This window comes from Peromyscus californicus, unplaced genomic scaffold, assembly GCF_007827085.1.
Source record: "Peromyscus californicus insignis strain IS unplaced genomic scaffold, ASM782708v3 Scaffold_14__1_contigs__length_90479793_seg_2, whole genome shotgun sequence".
Classification (NCBI taxonomy): domain Eukaryota; kingdom Metazoa; phylum Chordata; class Mammalia; order Rodentia; family Cricetidae; genus Peromyscus; species Peromyscus californicus.
Genome location: NW_026294436.1, coordinates 76332356 through 76353772, shown reverse-complemented (window position 1 = coordinate 76353772; position 21417 = coordinate 76332356). Strand labels below are relative to the sequence as shown.

The window sequence follows — 21417 nt, the reverse complement described above, 5'->3', positions numbered from 1 at the left end:
CATACACGATTCAATGTTCCTATGTAAAATCTAGGAACCACAAACGAGAGGGAACAGGATATTTATCTTTTTGAGACTGCCTTAATCAGCTTAATATAATTATCTCCAGTTGGATTATTTTCTTACAAATGATATAACTTTGTTCTTTATGGTGAAAAAAATCCATTGTGTATATATACACGCACATTTTCTTTATCCATTCCTGGTGGTTGGTTACATAATTTGTTTAAGCAAATGTTTTGTGCATCCCCCTCAGGAATTAGGTCAGTCTACTTCAACAGTTTTTATTATGTCAAAAGGAAAGGGTGTGGCGCTAGGAATAGATACTGCAGACACTGTTGGGGGTCACTTACTGCAAAGCATCCCATGAAAAGCACTGCACAAGACTAACGTGAACAGTCCTTGGCTTTACATTTAAAGTTAAGTCGGGAGCTCCAGGGAGAGATCCCAAGACCCCAAATCAGCGAATCTGAACTTGAGTATATAGAAGACTGGAGGTCTTCAGGTGAAGGGGTTAAATTGGGCTAAGTTCGAAATGGAAAACTTCTTCTCAGAGGGCGTGGACTTGCAGAGTTCTTTGAAGTGGTAGGGGCGAGCTTGCCCAAACCCCACGCGAGAGCAGCGCTCAGCGAACCGCGGCGCCGAAACCTCGGGAGCTACATAAAGCCTCCCCAACCACCAATTACGCGGTTTAGGACCCGGAGGACGAAGGCCCGCCCAGGAGCCCAGCACCGCGTTCCGATTGGACGAGCTCATTCCTCTCCGCTCGGGGGATCCTTCGCCTGTCAATCACATTGCTCTGACACGACCTTTGCCCCGCCCCCGTTCCACTGACGCAACACTTGGCGTTCTGAGGCGCCCCGGCCCTCGCGTGAGAGGGCGGGAGGACGCTCTTCTCCTTTCTGAACGGCTTGTCTAGTTTTCCTCTCACCCTCCGTCTGGAGCCGAGCGCAGGCGTACACGAGGCCCCACAGTGGCACGGCATTTCCCTGCTCTCCCTCCCGAGAGCTTTCAATACAGTTGTGACGCACGAGGCACCCCGCTCACTACCTTCACTTGCGATTGGTTGACACCCGCGTCTGTCACATAGCCCCTCCCTCCCTCCCACCCGACTCTGGACTCATGATAGACATCCAGGAGGCCACGCCCCCTCCCCCGTTCTGCCGCTGAGCCCTGCGATTGGCTGAGGGAACTGGCATGCTTTCCCGTCCCGGCCCCCTCCGGAGCCTCGAGAGGCTAGTGGGACCCCGCGGAAGTTGTCAGTCAAACTCCTCCCTCCACCCCCCGCGAGGACCTCCCCCGGGCCGCGCGAGCGCGCACGCACGCGCACGGTGCCCCCCCCCCGCGCCCGTCCCAGCCACCCTCTCAAGTTGTAGCAGTCGCTCGCCCGGCGTGCTCCGTGGGCGGTCGGTGGGCGCGCGGGGGAGAGCGAGGGCGACGCTCCAAGGTTCGGGGCGCGGGCGGCCGCCCCAGGCGATGAGGGGCCAGCGCTGACAGCAGGGCGAGCGCTCGGCGGCGGCTCGCGCGGACCCGCGATGGAAGCGCCCCGGGAGGAGGCTCCCGGCCGGGCGGACGGCGCGGGCAGCGGCCGCTGAGGAGCCGCCGGGGCTCCGCGCGCTAAGGGGACGTCCGCGAGGCGCGCCCGGGGTCCGCACCCGCGCGCTCGCCCCAGCCGTCCAAACTTCGGGCTCGCCTCCGCCCGCCCTCGGCGCCGGGCGTCAGCAACTTGTGCGGCCCGCGCGCCCCAGCCCTCCCCTCCGCCAGCCCCGGGAGGCGGCCGCGCGGCGCGGGGATGCGGCCGTGAGGCGCTGTCGGGCGGGGAGCAGCTCGCGGAGCGCGGGGGCGGCGCGGCCGGGGCCCGGGGCGCAGGGGCGCAGGCTCGCCGTGCCCGTCCCTCGCCGATTTCCCCGGCTAGCCGCGGCTAGAGGCGCCGGGCGCCGGGGTCGCGGAGATGTCGTCGCCGTCGCCGCCCGCGCCAGTTGCCTGCGCCGCCATCTCGGCCTCGGAAAAAGTGGACGGCTTCACCCGGAAATCGGTGCGCAAGGCTCAGAGGCAGAAGCGCTCGCAGGGCTCGTCGCAGTTCCGCAGCCAGGGCAGCCAGCCGGAGCTGCACCCCCTGCCCCAGCTCAAAGGTAAGGCGCGCGGCGGGCCGCCCCGGTCCCCTCTCCCGGGGCAAACCCACACCCCTTCCCACCTGTGCGCTCGCCCCACCTGCCCCGCCGTGGCGACCCCAGGGTCCCCAAGGTACCTGCGCTCCCTTTGCTTACCCGGTCCTCCGGCTCCCCACTTTGCCGAGCCTTAGCCTTGGCTTACCTCCACCCTTAGCTAGTTCTTCACTTTCTCTACCTGTCCCTTGGTCGCCAGGTTCAGGGTCCGAACAAAGTGCCGCTGAGTTAGCTGGCCTTTAGACATAGCTATAAAGAAAAAGCCCCAAACCGGGACCAAGTGACATATCGTACATGCTGTATCGTTCGGCGTAAATGGTGTCCCTTAGAAGACCTCGGACCTCGACTGTCTTTGGAGAGGTTATGAAGGAAAGAGTATTCCTTTGCACTGGAACGGGAACTTGGTTTGCGGGGCTGTGCTTCCAAGGACTTTGCAAGGTTTTGTACTGTAATTCAAATTGGTATCCGTGCCTAATGCCTTGCAGGAGTGCTTGGCACTGGTTTTGGCTCTCTTTCCCCAGTAGGTTTGGAGACTTTTCACGAAGTTGTTTGCCGGTGTTCTTGCTTATTCTTTGAGAATAACTGGCTTTTGATTTAATACTTTTACGTCTTTGCCTATTATAGCTAGATGTCATTATGGAAGATAATTATGTTCCTAGATATTTGAGAAATTCTTGCAAACCTGATAGAAATCTAGAGAATTGATTTACAAGGCCAAGAAATTAAAGGCTCATGCCTAAATAGATAAATGATCAGCAGATTTTTCAGTTCGTTTGACAAAGATCCAGCATCTTTTCGAGGCCAGTCTGGTTCTGACTTGCCTTTGGGTCGCTGAATCCTGGCAGTTTGGCAAGGAGTGCAAAGAAAGTCCCAGATCAAATCAACAGTTGACCAACAACAGTTTTGGAACCCCATTCAGACCCTACATCTGCCTCTTGGGGTGCTTCTGAATCAAGGACATACCACAGCTACTCTCAAACGGACTTGTTTATGTATGTTCAATGTGTAGTTCCTTTACTATTAACATGCTAGAATTGTTAAAATTGATAAAGCACTCTCCGAGTGCAGCCGTAGCCATAAAATAATCCTGTCCTGCCTGTTAGGCTATTGAACTACTACTCAGAGATTTAAGTTTATACTTAATTAAAAGTTATTTTATATTTGGATTGTTTTTCATTATCGTGTTATTTTTAGTTTGAAGTCTTGATACTAGCATTTTTCTTTCATATTTTAATCCACTCAAGTGAGTTCTTAATGTTGTATTTATGGTCCTTACCTAATAATTGAACTTTAAACATCTGGTTAGTCTCAAGAGATACAGTTTTAATAGGTTTTGCTTTTAAAGCTGACAGAAATTTATAGAATCAGTAATCATATTCTAAGTTACATGGTGTTTGGTTCAAGAAGTTACAGGTACCATAGTTGTTTTTATGTACAGAATTTGGCCAGTATTAGAAAAAAAATTGAAACTCTAGATTAATTTTAGATATTTGCATGTGTACTATTCCTCAAGGTATTCACAATAAACTGATGCTGATTCAATTGAGGAAATAAAACTTTTACTTGGAAATAAAACCCTCAAATAGGAAAAAACTGCTTTTACTCTAGTTGTCAGAATGCTTTGAAAAATTGAGTTGTTTTACTTGGTTCTTTGGCAGTGCCCTTGATACCACACTGTTGTATGTTTTTGCTGTCAGTAGTAACCCCCCCCCCCCCATTTGTGGGTTTAACAGAAATAACACCAGAAAACCCTTTAGTATGAAAGAGAATTCTTCCTGCTCTCAAATACAATCTTACTGTGGAGTGATTCAGATATCCGTGGGCATCTGAGATCTTTCAAGTATTTATATCAACCTGCTTACTCTACACTTTGTCCACACAGATCTGAACTGGAAAGGTGCCAAGTAGTTTTCTTAAAAGCAGACTGTGAGTAAGGATTAACAAAACAATCCAACCTTTTCAGTTTATTTTTACAAAATCATGTAGGTGAGTGGGTTGCATGATTTTTAATGCTGCAAATGTTCAAAATAAATAGTAAGTTCCTCTGAGAGCTAGGTGCTAGAAAATAAAATTAGGAACATTATATGTGAATCACCTTTCCTGACCTTGAAATGTATGTTCATTTAGGATGTAATTTTTTCACCTAAAACTTGCTTGATAATGAACAATTAGGAAACTTGTTATTTAAAGTAGGTAGTCTTTCAGTGTGTTTAGTCTGTTTTATTTTAAATTTCTGGAAGGATTACCTTGGTACAATAGCTGATTCCGGACATGTATATAACACCTTAGTATTTCAAATGATTATCTTTAAAGAGACAAAACAACACTAACCATTGTTGTCCATGACAACTGGATCAACCTCAAACTGTGTATTGTTCAACCTTGTTATCTGCCTTTTCACACCTTCAGTGGTAATACTGTTATGATGTCATTCGACAGACTGGGGCTCAGTGTATTTTCACAAATATCTTTCTTTGGTTGACACTAGTAACTTTTTATTTAAGAGAAAGCTGAGACTTAAACTGGAGACTTAAACTGGCTAGTTTAAGTCCGACTTTGGGAGTCTGGTCAAATGTCATTATTTTTACCATAACTCATTTTTTACATAAAGTTAAAGTAGTATGGTTGAGAAAGTCGGGTCAGTTAGTTCAGGGTGAAAAGAAAGTTTTGATCTGAGTTATTTTCCTTATCTGATAAGTGGGAATAACACTATCCTAGGATTAGAAGGATTAAGTGAAATAATTTAAGTACCTAAAAGTAAGCAAAGAATGCTATCCCATTCCCTTTTGTGTTTGAGAATCCAGATTAAAAAATATTCTTAAATGAAGAATTACTAATAGTACTTCAATATAAACTTTCCCAGAATATTATTTTTAATTATGTATATGTGCATGTGAGTACAGGTGTCTGCAGAAGCCAGAGGTGGACTTACACGTAGTTGTGAGCAGCCCTGACATAGGTGCTCAGAACTGAACTGGGGTCCTCTGGGAGCAGTACATGCTTTTAAGCTAGGAGTCATCTCTCTAGCCTGTAGTAATAAGTTTTTTTTTTTTTACCGAAAAGGGATCAAATTAGTTGTTATGACTATACAGATTTGTATTTCTCCTGGAATACAATTAGTAATCAGCAAGGAACGGAAACTGATTTTGAGATTGAATTCCTTTTAAGATGAGGTGAAGAGGAGCTGGAGAGATGGTTCAATGGTTGGGAGCACTGACTCTTCTGGAGGACCCAGGTTCTGATCCCAGCACCCACATGGTGGTTCACAACCATCTATATATAACTCTAGTTCCAGGGGATCCAACGTCCTCCTTGGGCCTGTGAGGACACCAGGCACATAAGTGGTACACAGACATACACTCATAGAAATTTAAATGAATAAATTTAAAAAAAAAAGACAAGGTAGAGAACTTTCCAACAGTCATTCAGTTTCATTGTTGATCTCTGAAGAACCGAGGCCAGAACATAGCTGCTGATTGAAGGAGCCTGCTTAGCATTAGGGAAAATGTATGTGCTTGTTTTGTCCAGGACATGGTCTTCTGAATTAATTATGACATAATTGGGTTTTTAGTTGAATTGATTTGGGGAGGGGCACACTGCTACTACTCATTTTATTTATTTATTTATTTATTTATTTATTTATTTATTTATTTATTTATTTAAAGACAAGGTTTCTCTGTAGTTTTGGTGCCTGTCCTGGATCTCGCTCTGTAGACCAGGCTGGCCCCGAACTCACAGAGCTCCACCTGTCTCTGCCTCCGAGTGCTGGGATTAAAGGTGTGTGCCACCACCGCCCGGCTACTCATTTACTTTTAAGGTTCCTGGATACACAAGTTATTGTCCCATCCAAACACAACACCTTTGTAATTAGGGAAACACTAAGGTAAAGTTGAAATTCATCTGAATAAGCTGAGAAGTGTTTTCTTTTTTTTTTTTTGGAGACAGGGTTTCTCTGTGTAGCTTTGGAGCCTGACCTGGAACTTGCTCTGTAGACCAGGCTGGCCTCGAATTCACAGAGATCCACCTACCTTTGAGAAATGTTTTAATGGTTTATAACATTTAGTTATTTTAGGACTATTGTCATATCCCTTCTAGAAGACATAATTGATTTTTCTTTTTACTTTTTAAGGATATACTTAATATAATGTCTAGTGTAGTAGTTACATGAGGAAAGCTTTTCTCCTTTAAGGCTAACATTTTCAGAATTCCTATTTAGGATCATATCCCCCTTCCTCCCATTTTTTGGTTGTCTCTCTTAATTTAATTTTGGATTATTTTTGGAAGCATCTAACTGTGTAAAGTGATAATCCAGGAAAATATATCTAGCAAATTGGTGAGGCCATTGGGGTAGAGCACTCTCCTGTAAATAGCAGATTTGAATTGTCTTCCCGCTTCAGTGATGACTCACAGTTGCTTTGGGTGAGCTGTTTAACCCCTATAAATGGATAGTTTTCACCTGTGAGAATAACATTCTCCTTGATACAGGTACTATGGTAGTTAGTCTTTAGATTATTATTGCTCCTTTGAGTTTTATAGACAAAGACTTAGCTACAAAATAATACATTTGGGAAATAGTAGGTTTTGTGTTTTGTTTTGTTTTCCAATTTAGCTTTTAACATTGTCGCATCTCAGGTAGAGTCCAGTTTAGCTTTGTTTCTATGTATTAAGTACTCTGTGGCACACACTTGGAAAGCTTAAAATAAACCCATACCTGGCCCCCATTCCTCAGTCTGCATTAATCGGTCTAAGGTAGGATCCATGCATGTTTATTTTTTAAAACTCCCAGGGTGATTCTCATATGCAGTTAGGAGTCAGGGCGGAGCATCACTAGTATAGTATCAGGCATCTGCTATTTTAATTCATTAATTGAAGCTTTGTCTTCCCTCTGATCCTCATGGCTACTTACTCAGCTCCTTAACTTTTCTGCCCTCACTTCACCTTCTGGTATTTACAATTCACTCTCTTAACTCTGCTGCCCCCTATGGCCAGCTAATCAGCTGCTTTTCTAAAGGGGAGAATGTTGTGGGCGGCTGGAGTTTTCATATGATGAGATGATTCTTTTAGATCTTGCTTTATTTCTTTATCTAAATGAAAGCCCAACTATTGTCATTCAGTGCTAGATAATCAGACCCTTTATTTTAGTTTTTTAAGAACTGAGAATTGAGTAGGCAAGAATTGAGAACATATGATAAAGGTTGGCCTAGCTTTAACCCAATCTTTTAGGATCACAGGTGATGATACACTTTGGTGTATCAAACTGATGTCCTCTATCTCCTGGGTATAGAATAGAATGTAATGGTGGTGTACACCTTTAATCCCACCACTCTGGAGTCAAACAGCTCTCCAGGAGTTTGAGGCCATCCTGGTCTACATAGCAAATTCAAGTCCAATCAAGACTGCACAGTGGACCTGCCTTTTTTTTTTTTTTTTTTTTTTTGGGTAATGGGAAAAATGAACTGTTGAATTTAACTGTTTGGATCGTGCCTTATATTTATTTTATATCAGGTATTTTCTTTAGAGAGTTTCCATGTTGACGTTTAACTTAATCTTGACCGTAGCTTTTTGTGAGAGGTGGCAGAGGACCCAGAGCCTCTCTTACTCCATTTTCCTAATCTGTCCTTGGCCTTTCTGTTGACCACTTTGAACAGTACTAGCATTTGTTGATTGGTTACTGGTGAATGTTCAGTTGGTATAGTAGTTCTTGGCCTTTCTGTTGACCACTTTGAACAGTACTAGCATTTGTTGATTGGTTACTGGTGAATGTTCAGTTGGTGTGTAGTAGTTTTTGGCCTTTCTGTTGACCACTTTGAATAATACTAGCATTTGTTGATTGGTTACTGGTGAATGTTCAGTTGGTGTGTAGTAGTTTTCTCCCTAGACTGAAATGGTAAACTTTGTTTTGCAAAAGTGGATGTCATTATCTTCCCCCCCCCCAAAACTCATAGTACCAAATACAGAATAATAAATGTAATGTAGACACAGTCAGTATTTTGGTAAAATTCCACTTGGTTGTCTTAGTCACCTACCTTCCTGCATTGATAGTGCTTTTTCCAGAATATTCAATGTTGACTATCAGAGATTCATTCTCTTTTATTTGCCTTTTGTTTTAACATATCTATGCCTAAAACAGTTCAGGCTAAGTAAGTGAATTCTGATTTCTTAGTACTTTGCTAGTAAAGAGTAAATATGGGTTCAACTTGGTTTTTGTGTATGTGCTGTTGAAGTGAGCACAGTAAATACTAGATTAAAACAAAGGTATTTGCTCTTTGTGTTTTGAAATAGTGTGAGCTGTATCATACTGATTGTTCTAAGAAAGCAGTTGTATACAGTTGTGTGGAAAAGTACTACAGGTTTGGCTTAGATATGAACTTACATGTTTTTAAATTTGGATAAAGGGAAATAGTTTATATTATTTTTTCTTTTTATTTCTTGTGTGTGTGTGTGTGTGTGTGTGTGTGTGTGTGTGTGTGTGTGTGTGTGTGTGATAGGATCTCCCTGTGTAGCCTGGACTGATCTCAGACTCATTACTATGTAGCCAGACTGGACTTGAACTCATGACCCTCCTTCCTCTCAAGTGATGGTATTACAGGCCTGCACCGCCATGCCCCTGCACTATCATGCCCAGCTAGTTTATATTAATTTCTGAATTCAAGGTGCAGTCTTAATTTATGAGGATGGCCTTGAAGGAAATAAAAGAAACAGATTTAAAATGTATAATTACTTTTAGTGCATTCTTATGTAACAAGAAACCTAATTGCTGAAAGTTTGACATGACAGGCTGGGTTTCTGTAAAACAGAGCCTACTTGTCTGAGCAGGATAATTGACTAATAAGCAGGTTCAGAACTTTTTTTCATGTATGTCTTTTTGAACTCTTCCCTGAAGGAATTTGTTTATATGAGCCTTTTGAGTGAGTAATGAAAAATTTTCGAAATCCTATCATTTTGATTCACATTTCCTTAAAGAAACGTACTGGGTTTTATTTAGTCATGCCTGTTGTACTGTAGTTTGTAGGTTTACATGGTCTGAGAGAACCTAGTCTAACTTGGATACGAACGAAAGAGATTTCTTGGGATCGCAGTCCTGGAATAGCTGAGCTAACTTCCCTCCTGCCCCCGTGAGGTGCTGGGTGGGAGGGCCTCCTCCCTCAGAAGTCATTCTCTTGAGTCTCCTTTGGGAAGTGACTTCACTTTTGTTCTAAATAAACAGCCTTCTAGTTACTTCATCAGAGAATCTCTTAAATAGGGAGGCGAGTGTGGGTTTAGCACCGTCCGGATGGGGCAGGAGAGATAGCTGAGTGGTCAAGAGCTCTTGCTGCTCTTGTGATGGACCCAGGTTTGGTTCCCGGCACCCACATGGAAGCTCACAAATGTCTATAGTTCCAAGGGCACTAGCTGTGCACGTGGTACACATACATACGTGGAGCCACACACTCACCACGTAAAAATAAATCCTATGTGAATAAAAATAGTATAGGTCATGACTAGAGGTTAAGTGCCTGAAAGAAGAACTTTTTAATAACTGGGCTTAGAACTTGAAGTTCAGGAATATCAAATGTCAAAACTTGATCCTCCCCCAAAAATGTATACTTTGTCTGATAAAGGATGGTCTAAAATTATAGTTATTATCAGAAGCCAAGCAGTATTTGAAGTCATTATTAATTTTTTCCTCTCAATTGATAAAAGTGAAAAATATGTCAGTTTTTTTTTTATAACCCTAAAGTTAGCAAAGCTGGAGTGAGTTTCTAAAACATATTTTTTCAGATAGACTTCTAAAGATAAACATCTGTTGAAATTCTGAGTAAAATAAGATAAAACTTTTGCAGAACTATGTGTCTGATAAAAACTACCCTTACCACTGCCATTCTTTGAAAAGAGTTTGCTTGCCTGATATGAACTTTGCTTAAAAAAATTTTTTTTCTCCCTCTGGTTTCCATGGTACTTAAAATTTACATGAGCCATTGTGGAGATTAAAATGTTACCTAGGTAAATTAAACAATAAATGCTTTTTCTTTTAAAATTAATCATATATAGTAGCTTATAGTGGGTAAAGAATACATCCTTTAAGAAGTTTCAATGAGTTTGCTAAGTATTGGGATGTCAGGGAGGTGTGAGAGACCCAGCCTAGTTTTATTATGGAAGGAGAGAAAAAAAAGAAACCTTCCTGGAGAAAGAGATCAACTGAGACTTGTGGCTAGGAGGGCTAGGCAAAGATGGATGGAGCCTAAGACCCACTCATCGGACAGCATGTGCAGCCCACAGCTGAACACAGCATATTTGAGGATTGCCAGCTTTTGTGTTCTTAGAGAAGACACATAGCAGCAGTTAGGTGCAATCATTACACTGCGTTTATATCTGACTGTTGTGAGGAATGTGGGGGATGGGAATAAGGGTGCTGATTGTAATCTGGACATGAGATATGAAAACAGCCTTTCTAAATGGAGATGGGGTGGTGTCTCAGACAGGGAACTTGGAAGTCAAGAATGATACGGTTTTTACTGAATAACTACCATATGATACCAGTTTGTCAGTAGTAGCCCAGGCTAGCCTCAGACTCAACAGTCCTGCCTGCCTTAGCCATCTCAGTGATAACATTACAGGTATGCACCACCTCACCCAACAAAAACAGTTTACTGAGAGACAAATCAGATTTGTGGAAAGAAAAAAACACTTTTATTGTTATTTTTGTTGGTAGTGCTTTTTTAAAAAAACTTGTTTTTGTTTTGAGATAGGGTCACACTATAGTGCAGGCTGGCCTAAAACTCATAGTGATCTGCCTTAGCCTTCCAAGTACTAAAATTACCAGCATGAGCCACCATGCTAGGCTACATGTACATTATGATAGTAATTTGGGAGTCTTCAGCTTGTCAGTGGCTTTGAAGCAATGGAAGTTGAAGCAGCTGCTCAGTAGAAATCTGTAGACTAAGAGGCCGGACATGCCAACATCTAGAGACAAGAGAGACAGTGTGCATGGGACCAGTGCATCAAGGTAAGAGTCTTAGTAAGGGGGCAGGCAGAGCGAGTAAAAACAGAAAAATGGGTGAGTGAAGTAAGAACTAAAGCTTGCCGTGCTTCTGGCAGTCTCCCTTCTAGTGTCATTGGTTATTTTGGGCATTTCAGAGGGTTGATAGACTTCAGTGATGTACTTGTAGGGTAAAGATTAAGTAGAAATTGTGTAAGTACAGTCAATAAGTAAGGAAAATCCTTCAGACAGTTTGGCAGACATAGATCTCTCTCTCTCTCTCTCTCTCTCTCTCTCTCTCTCTCTCTCTGTGTGTGTGTGTGTGTGTGTGTGTGTGTGTGTGTGTGTGTGTGTATTTGTTCATTTAAATATTGGCTAGAGTGATGGTTCAGTGGTTAAGATCACTGGCTGCTCTTTCACAGGACCTGGGGTTTATATCCCAGCTCCCACAAAGCAGCTAACAACAGTTCTTAACTCCAGTTTCAGAGGATCATCTAGCCTCTACAGGCACCAGGCACACATGTGGTGTACAGACATACATGCAGGCCAAACACCCATACACATTAAAAAAAAAATCTTTAAAAGTGTGTATTGTGGCTGCAGAGGGGAGGGTAGATTACAGCAGATCAAGGATTTAAGAGGGGAGGTTGTTTTTAACAGGCTAGATAAGGCATGATATACCATCCAGAATGGTAGCTGCAGAAGGAGAAAGAGGCTTGTTTGAAGTACATTATAGATAGGACTTGTTAATTGTTTGAGGTGGGAAGAGATAGAAAGGGGAGGGCGAGTCATCCCGAGGTGTGTTTGGTCTTGGACACTTGACTGAATGCTACCACTGAGGAGTATGCTGGAAAAGGAACTAAGTAGGGAGAGAAGATCCAGTTTATTTTGTAAATTTAAATTTGAGATCCTTTAGGAAATACATTTCCAAATATCAAAAAGACCTTTAGATATTTTGTTATGCATATTTCTGTGTGTGTGTGTGTGCATGCACTCTCATGAATGTGTGAAGGTCAGAGGACAGCTTGGAGGAATTGGTTCACTCCACCATGTGTGTCCTCAGGATGGAATGCAGGTCAGCAGGCTTGGAGGCAAGTGCCTTTACCACTGACCCATCTCAGCTGTCCTGTGTATTTGAATCAAACAGTGTGCATTTGGGTATTTCTGTGACTACTGAACACAGATTTGTTGTTTTACCTTCAGTAGCCTGCTAAGATTCCCATATCTGCTTATGAAGGACTTGTCCATAGTTGCATTTGCCAGCCGTTGGTCTTTCACATACACACGTAGTGCAGGATTTCCTTAGTATGTTAGTAGAGGGAGATGATATGCTGGGAGAATTGAATGAATTATTTAATTGCCTGCTTTGTACCTTTAGACTAAGTGCTGTGAAATCTGATGCCTGTATCTTCCTACACAACATTTAGAGCCTGCCATATTGTTTATTGAGTGAAATAATGAAGCAAAAGCTATTATTAAGTCAATCTAAAGAAAAACATTTTATATCATGTTATAGTTAACAATTTTAATATATATTTTATATCTTATATATTTATAAATTATTTATTTGATATATATTTTGTAACATGTTTTATAACTGTCAGTTATTTTTCTATTGCTATAAAGAGACACCATGAACAAGGCAACTAATAGAAGAAAGAGTTTATCAGGAATTTATAGTATCAGAAAATTAAGAGTTCACTACCATCATGTCTGAGCATTGCAGAAGGCCACCACCTGGAGCTTACATCTTAACTGCAAGTAGGATGTGGGGGGAGAGAGGAGAGAGAACACTATCTGGGAATGGCATGGGCTTTTGAAACTCAAAGACCACCCCCAGTGACATGTCCTTCAACAAGGCCACTCCTCCCAGTCCTCAGTTCCACCATCTGGGGACCAGATATTCCAACATGTGAGCCTATGGGGGCCGTTCTCATTCAAATCACCACGTTAACTGAGTAATGTGTAGATATACCAACATTTTTACCATTTTGTAGATAAAGAAACCAAACCCTAGGTTAGGTTGTGTTCTATGCCGGTCATTTACAGTTTAATCTTCTCAGTTGGTTGTTAATTCCTTCTCTGTAGTGTTAAATTGAAGATGTATGTTGACTGTATTAAAGTAAAATTTAGCACCATGTTTTCTTCTGTGCAAGAGAAAGACTTGTGGTTGAAAACTTTTCAAGAAAGCTGCTGGTTTCTTAGATGCTGAACAAGTGGCCCATTAATATTTAACACTGTCTTCACTGCTCTTAAATAACCTAAAGTTTGTTCTAAAAATAACTGAGAACATTTGCTTTATGAACAAATCCTGATAAATAACTGTTGATGGTACAGCACATGTGTGACGCAGATAGAGTTGTAATAGGAGTCACCAGTCACTCCAGGATACAGTGACCTGTTCCAGAACTGTTGATAAACTTCACCTGTTTTCTCTCTTTTGGAAATGCTGTCTGTAAGATTTTGAAATTTTCTTACACTGTAGCCACGTTAGTATAGCACTGTCTTTCCTGTTGGTTTCCCCCGGTTTGAAAGCTGGAAGTAAAGTGGGATAAGAAAACAGATTTGCAAGTAAAGTGGGATGAGAAGACTGAGATTTGCATGTAAACCTAATAAGGAAAATTCATCAAACACTTCACTAATTTTAGTCTCCTAAAGTTTCCAGAGGGGATAAAATTGGACAATTATGTATCATCTCTTTAAGTAGTGTTCCAGATGCATTTGTGCCTGCATTAAGTGTTCAAGCCATAACTGGAATGTAAAATACAACTAGAGTAGCAGATGTAACAACGAAATGCTTCTAGGTTAGTTTGAAGTCCTGTTTCCTTCCAGGGAAATTCCGGTCATACAGTAGGAGAGGGGAAATAGCTCAGCTTTCCTTAGCCGACCCAGCCACAGGACTGCCAGGGATGGGGTCGGTGCTTCATGTAGCTGATATCTGGTGTTGGTGTGGTTGTCTGGATGACCCTGCACACACTTGGAAACTTGTTTTTAGTTCTAGAGCAGTAATGACTAATTTAGGATATAATACTTAGTGTGAGTCATAATTGAGTCTCAGTTTTCATTGTTTTCTGAAATAAACTCATTTCAAGAATACACAGTGAGAAATATCCTTCTTAACTACCTCGTGTCTTTGTGTCTTTATTTTTTTTTTAAGAGCTTGTAGATTGTTAAAAACAAAATTCCCCATTGAGAACAAACCTCCAGTTTGACCTCTCATCCTCTTCTGTCAGTGGGACCAGTGTCACTGTAGGTTGTTCACCCCATGCTTTAACTTCATAGAATATTACAAACAGCATGATTTTTTTGAAAGAAAAGTAACAGTTTGGGATTGATTCTGAATAAAGTATTATTTCTAGAAATACTGAGTTGGGTCATTGAAAGCTTGGTTATAAGTTCCACATAACGAGGGCTGTTGAGAAGGTTCAGCAGGCAAAAAGAGCTTGATGCCAAGCCTGATGCCCTGCATTGGGAGTTGCCCTCTGATTCTCACCCCCACCCCACACCCTGAGAGCTCATACTCAGTCTCAAATAAATAAATAAATTACACCATCTAAAAGGAAGTTTCTTTTTTACATTTTTATTTACTTATTTATATATTTGTATGCATATATGGGCACTCACACAGGCATGCCTTGGAACACATATGGAGGTCGAAGGGCAGCTTGTGAGAGTTGGTCCTTCTACTGTGTTAGTTCTGGGGATCCAACTCAGGTTGTCAGGCTGAGCAAGTGTCTTTACCTGATGAACTCTCTCTCTGGGTCAGAAATAGTTTCTTTTTAATCTTTTAATTTTTTGTAGTGTTGAGGATTGAATGGGAAGCAGTAACTACTATGAGTACTATTTCTGAGAGTCTTGTTTTAGGAGTTTATACATAGATCTATTGAAAGAGTTCAGTTAAATCCATCATTTTCCCAGAAACTTGATTAAATATCCTTAGGTGTCTACTCTCAGCCATCACCCCAGAGCCAGTCTGTGATGGTAGAAGGAAGTGGAGTGGGTGTAGAGCTGTGGTGCTGATGTAGATTTGAACCCCTGGAAAAGAAGGTAACACTCTCTGAACACAGTAGCAGGTGTTTCTTAAGAGTTGTGTAGGTATCAGCATGAGATAGATTTCCTCACATCCATTGAAGTAAGAGAACTATGGGCTGCCTTAGTCTTTCTCTTCATTTGTAAAGATCATACTTAAATTTTTCTTGGTCCTTAAAAGTCTCTCCTACTCCTGTTTTGTGAGTAGCAGGTTCATAGTCAAATGAGATTAAGGAGACACAAGTTTTCCATTTATTCTCCCAAGAGACAGTTGTCAGCAGTGAGCTTGTTGGTTTCTACAGCCACAGGGCTATGTCATGTATCCAGTAGCTCACCTGTGTTTCTTGTTCTTGATGCTTTCTGGGAAGTGATACTTGACATTCAAAAGGTAATATGTAATTAACTTCCCTCCCTCCTTCCTCTTCCTTCCCTCCCTTTCTTGATTGGGTTATGTAGCCCAGGATAGCCTGGAGCTCTCTCAGTTCTCCTGCTCGAGCCTTCAAAATATTGAGATTATAGTCATGTGCCACCTTACCCAGCTTACAGTTAATTTTTTGGAATAAAAACTAATTAGTATGCTTCTATAACAATAGGTACAGATACACTTATATTTGAATGGTAATTAAAACTGTTGTAAGGTTTGGACAGTATGCCAGTGGTTTTTACTTATATACACTTATATATTAAAATATATAGACTGATAGTGTGCATGTTAAAGTTTCCTGAAGTGTGATGTCTGTACATCTTTCTCACTATTTTCAGTTGTAATGAAATCACAGACTCTTAACTAAGTCGTAGTGCTGAGTCATTTGTTAATAAATACAAGCATTTCCCTTGCTCCTTTGCTAGAGCCTGATTTCTAGTTTCAGATAAAAGCTAGATCAGGCTCTTAGTTTTAATGTTTTCAGATATTGCCAAAAAAGCTACATGTCCTATATCCTGTATCAGTCTCTTAAATTAGAATTCTGGACCACACCCTCAGCATGCCACTGAATGACGGTGCTGGGTTGCTATGATACTGTGCTTGTTCTATAATTTGTAGCATGAATCCTATATGAGATGTTAGTTTAGATTTCAAATAAATGAGCAGCAGTAACTGGAGATACGGTTTATAAAATTATCTTATTACAAATTATGCCTGCCCTTTCAAATATTTGTTATTAAACACAGCCTAACAAATGAAAAACTTGAAATAGCTTGATTGTAGCTGGATTTCTCACACTGACTGTAAGGAAGATGATGAAGAAGAGGAAGAGAGCTTTAAGATAGGCTATTCAAGTATCAGTGTTCCCTTTCCCCTGGCAGCAGCCATTTAGTGGGCCAAGATGAGTGCATACAAACACATCTAGGAGCTATGGAAGGAGAAGCAGGCTGGTGTGATGCACTTTCTTCTGAGGGTTTACTGCTGTCAATACCGCCAGCTCTCTGTGCTGCACAGGGCTCCCCACCCCACCAGACCAGATCAAATTCGTAGGCTGAGATACAGAACCAAACAAGGTTATGTCATATACAGGATTCACTTAGCTCCTTCAGTCTGTTGCTGAGGAGAGGTGGATGCCACTGTGGGGCTTTGAGAGTTCTGAATTCCTACTAGGCTGGTGAAGATTCCACATACAGATTCTTTGAGGTTATTATCCTCATGGGTCCATCCCATAAAGCTATCAGCAGGAGCCCTGATAGCCAGTGGATCACCACACCCATCCACAAGCACAGAGAGGTTCATGAGACTACCTCAAAAAAAGACTAAGATTGACACCATTTCCACAGTTGAGTAGGTTTTAATATATTCACAGATGTGTGCCACCTTTAGAGTCAGCTTTAGAATATTTCCATCACTCAGTTTTTTATTTGGTAATACCTTTATTTTTACTGTCTTTTTAAAAAATAGCTTTGTTGGGTATAGCATTTTTGATCCAGTGTTTTTTCTTTGAGATTTTGAATGTGTGATTCTGTATTCTGGCCTCTAATTCAACTATCAATCTCAGCTCCTGTAAATAACTTTTTATCTTGGCATTTTCAAGATTTTTGTCCTTGTTTAATTTTAAGTACTTTCACTGCACTGGGTCTGCAGTTTATGGCTCTCCTTGATTTTTTACCCTCCCTTTGGGGTTTTCAGTGTACATTTATTTGTTGTTTGTGCACACTGGCAGTTTATGGCTCTCCTTGATTTTACCCTTCCTTTGGGGTTTTCAGTGTACATTTATCGTTTGTTTGTGCACACTGGCAGTTTATGGATGCCTGTGTACCACAGAGTGCATGTGGAGGTCAGAGGACAACTTTTAGAAGTCTGTTCTCTCCTTCCACCGTGTGGATTCTAGCTTGGCGACAAGCACCTTCATGGATGAGCAGTCTCACTGGTCTGAATTGGTCCTTCTTGGAGTTCAGTGAGCTCCTTGGATGTACTAGGTTAGAACTATTAATACATTTGCAAAACGTTTGTCACTGTTTCTTCAAATGTTTTCTTCTGCTCCTTTTATCTCTCCTTTTGGTACTTCCATTATGAATATTTTAATATAATGATAGTATTCTATAGCTCTGTGCATTTTCTCCCATTTTTAAAAATTAAGATTTATTTGTTTTATTTTATATGTGAATGTTTTGCCTGTTTCTATGTATATGTGTACCATGTGTGTGTTTGGTTAAAAGAGAGCATTGGATTCCCTGGAGCAGGAGTAATAGATGGTTATAAATCACCATGTGGGTGCTGGAACTCAAACCCAGGTCCTCTATAAGAACAGACAGTACTCAAAACTTTGGAACCATCTCTCTAGCCCTTGTTCATGTTTGTTAGGATTGGAATTTATCTCTAGATACGTCTTTCAGTTTCTGATGAGTCCCTTTAATGAATTTTTCATTTTGTTAGACTTCTCAAGTCTGTATTTTCCATTTATTTTTATTGGTATTTTTTCCTCTTTATTCTCTATGTGACATGACATTGTCATGATGCTTTTCTTCTTTAACCATGGTTTTCCTTTGAATAATGGCTACTTGAAAATCACATTCTGTTAAATTGATTGTGTACTCTCACAAGCAATTAAGTTATGCTGTTCCCTTATTACTACTTTTTTTCCTTCTTGTTAACCTGTGGGCTATACTTTTCCAGACAGAGGGAGAGTTTGGAAGTAGGAAGGGTGTGAACATGGCATTTAAAGTATGTATTGGGTACTGGCCTCAGTTGCTGGAGTTGTTATCATTGCTTACTTGTTTGCTTAGTGGCTGGGTGAGGTCTCCCCACTTCTCCACCGATACGGGTATTTTCGGCCTCTGATTGTGTTCCTCAGAGAGGCATTGCTTTGGTTGTTCTCACAGTTGTCTAGGAGACAGTAGTTTTGGTAGAGTTCTCTTCTGACAATGAACCCACCTCTTCCAGTCCCACTCTTTTCCACCTGACTGCTCAGTTTTTAGCAATGCTATAGGTCACAGCTGATCTAAGCAAATTCAGTTCAGGCTTTAAGGGATTTAGGTCAGTGATCTTGTTCTTATGTAAAAAGCTCCTCCAAGCCAGCGGTGGTGGCCCATGCCTTTGATCCCAACACTGGGGAGGCAGAGGCAGGCGGATCTCTGTGAGTTCGAGGCCAGCTTGGGCTACAGAGTGAGTTCCAGGAAAGGCGCAAAGCTACACAAAGAAAACTTGTCTCGAAAAGACAAACAAACAAAAAAAGAAAAGAAAAGAAGAAAGAAAGAAAGAAAAAGATTCCTCCAAGCTACCCCCTTTTAGAGATCTCTCCTGAAAATGAATTGGCTTAGGACTATCTTGTGTCCTCAGTGAATCTAGAAACTTCTATCATTCCCTTCTGTCATAGCCCTGCTATTTCTGAGAGCCCCTGTAAACTGAAGGATCCTTTGGGAAAGAAGAGCTAACTGTATTAAGGGTACCTTGTAGATGATGGTCTAAGGTCTTTTTAGCTTGCATAAAGGGCCAAGGGTAGGATGACTGGAGACATGAATTCTTAGTGATGCTGCCCAAAAGTACAGTCTCTGTGGTATGAGTGGTGTAAGAAAGGAACCCTCACCTCTCTGCTGGATTTGGTTAGAACTGAGCCTCTACAGCAGGATAGAAGTTTCTATTCCTCACCTGAAGATGCCTGCCAGGGAGCTTGAAGTAGAGGGAGCCGCTTGTTCTTTGAGGAGAGTTCCTGCCTTGCTGAGCAAAGGGAGCCATCTTAGTTCAGATTCTGTGGTTGATATATTGTGCACCCCAATAAACTTATCTGGGGGTCAGAGAACAGAACAACCATAATATTAAACATAGAGTTTAGGCAGTGGTAGTAGCATGTGCCTTTAATCCTAGCATTCCAGAGGCGGAGATCTGTCTGAATCTCTGTGATTTCAAGGCCACACTGGAAACAGCCAGGCATGGTGACTCACGCCTTTAATCCCAGGAAGTTATAACAGAAAGCAGAAAGGTATTTAAGGCATGAGGACCAGGAACTAGAGCTGGTTAAACTTTTAGGCTTTTAGCAGCAGTCAGCTGAGATCCATTTGGATGAGGACACAGAGGCTTCCAGTTTGAGGAAACAGGATAAACTGAGAAGTTGGCGAGGTGAGGTTAGCTGTGACTTGTTCTGCTTCTCTGATATTTCAGCATTCACCCCAATACCTGGCTTCAGGTTTGTTTTCATTAATAAGACCTTTTAAGATTCATGCTACAAGATTCTGCTTACTGAATTGTCATAAATTATTTGTGGACTGGGCCTCAAATCTGAGGCCTTGTTCATATTAGATGAGTGCTTTCCCACTGAGCTAGTTCCCCTGAGTTTTCATAGATATTCTTAGTTAGGTGTTTCCTCACTTGCTGTTTGCCCTTGGGTCTATTCATAGAGTCTTTAAATGGTGTTTTATTACCTTAAAACCTGATTTATTTTGAAAAAAGATCTTGCTCTATATCCCTGACTATCCTGGATCTCTATATGTAGACTAGGCCTTGAACTTTTGGTGATCTTCCTGCCTCTGCCTCTCAAGGTATGTACCATCATATTTGGCTAAATGGTTCTTTTAAACTGAACTTTGGGGGAAGCAGGTAGGTCTGAGGAGTTCTTACCCTTGTCTTGCCGGAAGTTGGCCTCTGACTTGATTATAATTTTAACTTGTTTTATAGTAATAATTAGTACCTTTTATCTAGGATGTCATACCTTTCAGGTACAAAATTATGCACTTATTTGAAATCTTAAAAGATATGGGAAGATTCTTTGATGTAAACAGCTTTCTAAAAATGACACAAGAAGAACCAAAATTTTAATAGGTATATGTTATTTGGTTGAGTCTGAACTAAGGAAAAACATTACTAGAAAGTAAATTACAGAGCAGTGTCTATGAACATAAATTGAAAAATCTTTAATAAAATATTGGCAGATTGAATTCTAAAATATATAGGTAGAATAATATATATTGATCATGTAAGGTTCATGCAAGGGATGTAAAGCTGTTTTTTTTTTTAATTTAAAAAATGACCAACAATCATTTCTTGGCCTTTTGCCGAGTCTAGTGTAGAACATGACTACCCTTAGTTTTTGACAAAGATGTAAAGAATAAAGATGGAAGAAAAGATCGCCTCCTTAACAGTGCCAGAAAAACTGGATTTCACATGTAGAAGAATGGGACCTGATACATATAGACCACCATGTGGTGTAATCAACTCAGGGTGGATCCAAGGCCTTAAGTTAGTTAAGTCTTGATTTTGAAACTGCTGGGAGTAAAGCACTTCACCATACGTCACAGGCAAGGACTTCCTGGAAAGGATTCCAATAGCCCAGGATAATCCTGAGATTGGCAAAATTGTAATGACATGAAATTAAGCTTCTGCATAGCAAAGGAAACAATCCCAGAGTGAGGAGACAGCTTACTGGACAGGGAGAAGTGAATCTTGACCATCTGTTGTCAGACCAGAGAGTTGTCCAAATAGATAAAGAGAGCTGTAAAAATTAACCGCCGAAATCAGCCAGTGAGTAAATGGACTAAAAGCCAAATACATAGTTCTCAGTAGAAGAAATAAAATGGCCAGTAGTACTTTAAAAGTTCTCAATATCGTTAGCCATCAGGAAATGCAAATTAGAACTTTTGAGAGCCCATTCTCACCCCTGCAAGATGGCTCTCAAGAAAACAAATGACAGCAAATGCTAGCAAGGCTGTGGGGAAAGGGGTCCTATTCACTGCTGGTGGGAAGGTAGACTTGTGTGCTGCACTATGGAAATTAGTGTGGAAGTTTCTCAGATAACTAAAAATAGAGCTACCCTATGACCCAGCTATTCCACTCTTGGTGTACCC

At 41.4% G+C, this 21417-nt stretch overlaps 1 protein-coding gene across 1 annotated transcript in view; it reads left to right on the top strand.

Annotated features, from left to right (window-relative positions):
* Positions 1–1825: 1825 nt before the first annotated feature.
* Ppp2r5a (protein phosphatase 2 regulatory subunit B'alpha) overlaps positions 1826–21417 on the top strand; it is a 49062-nt gene continuing 29470 nt past the window's right edge. Inside the window, exon 1 of the mRNA XM_052738015.1 lies at positions 1826–2132. Coding sequence (XP_052593975.1) covers positions 1952–2132 — 181 coding nt within the window. The 5' untranslated portion in view covers positions 1826–1951. The remainder of the gene's footprint in view (positions 2133–21417) is intronic.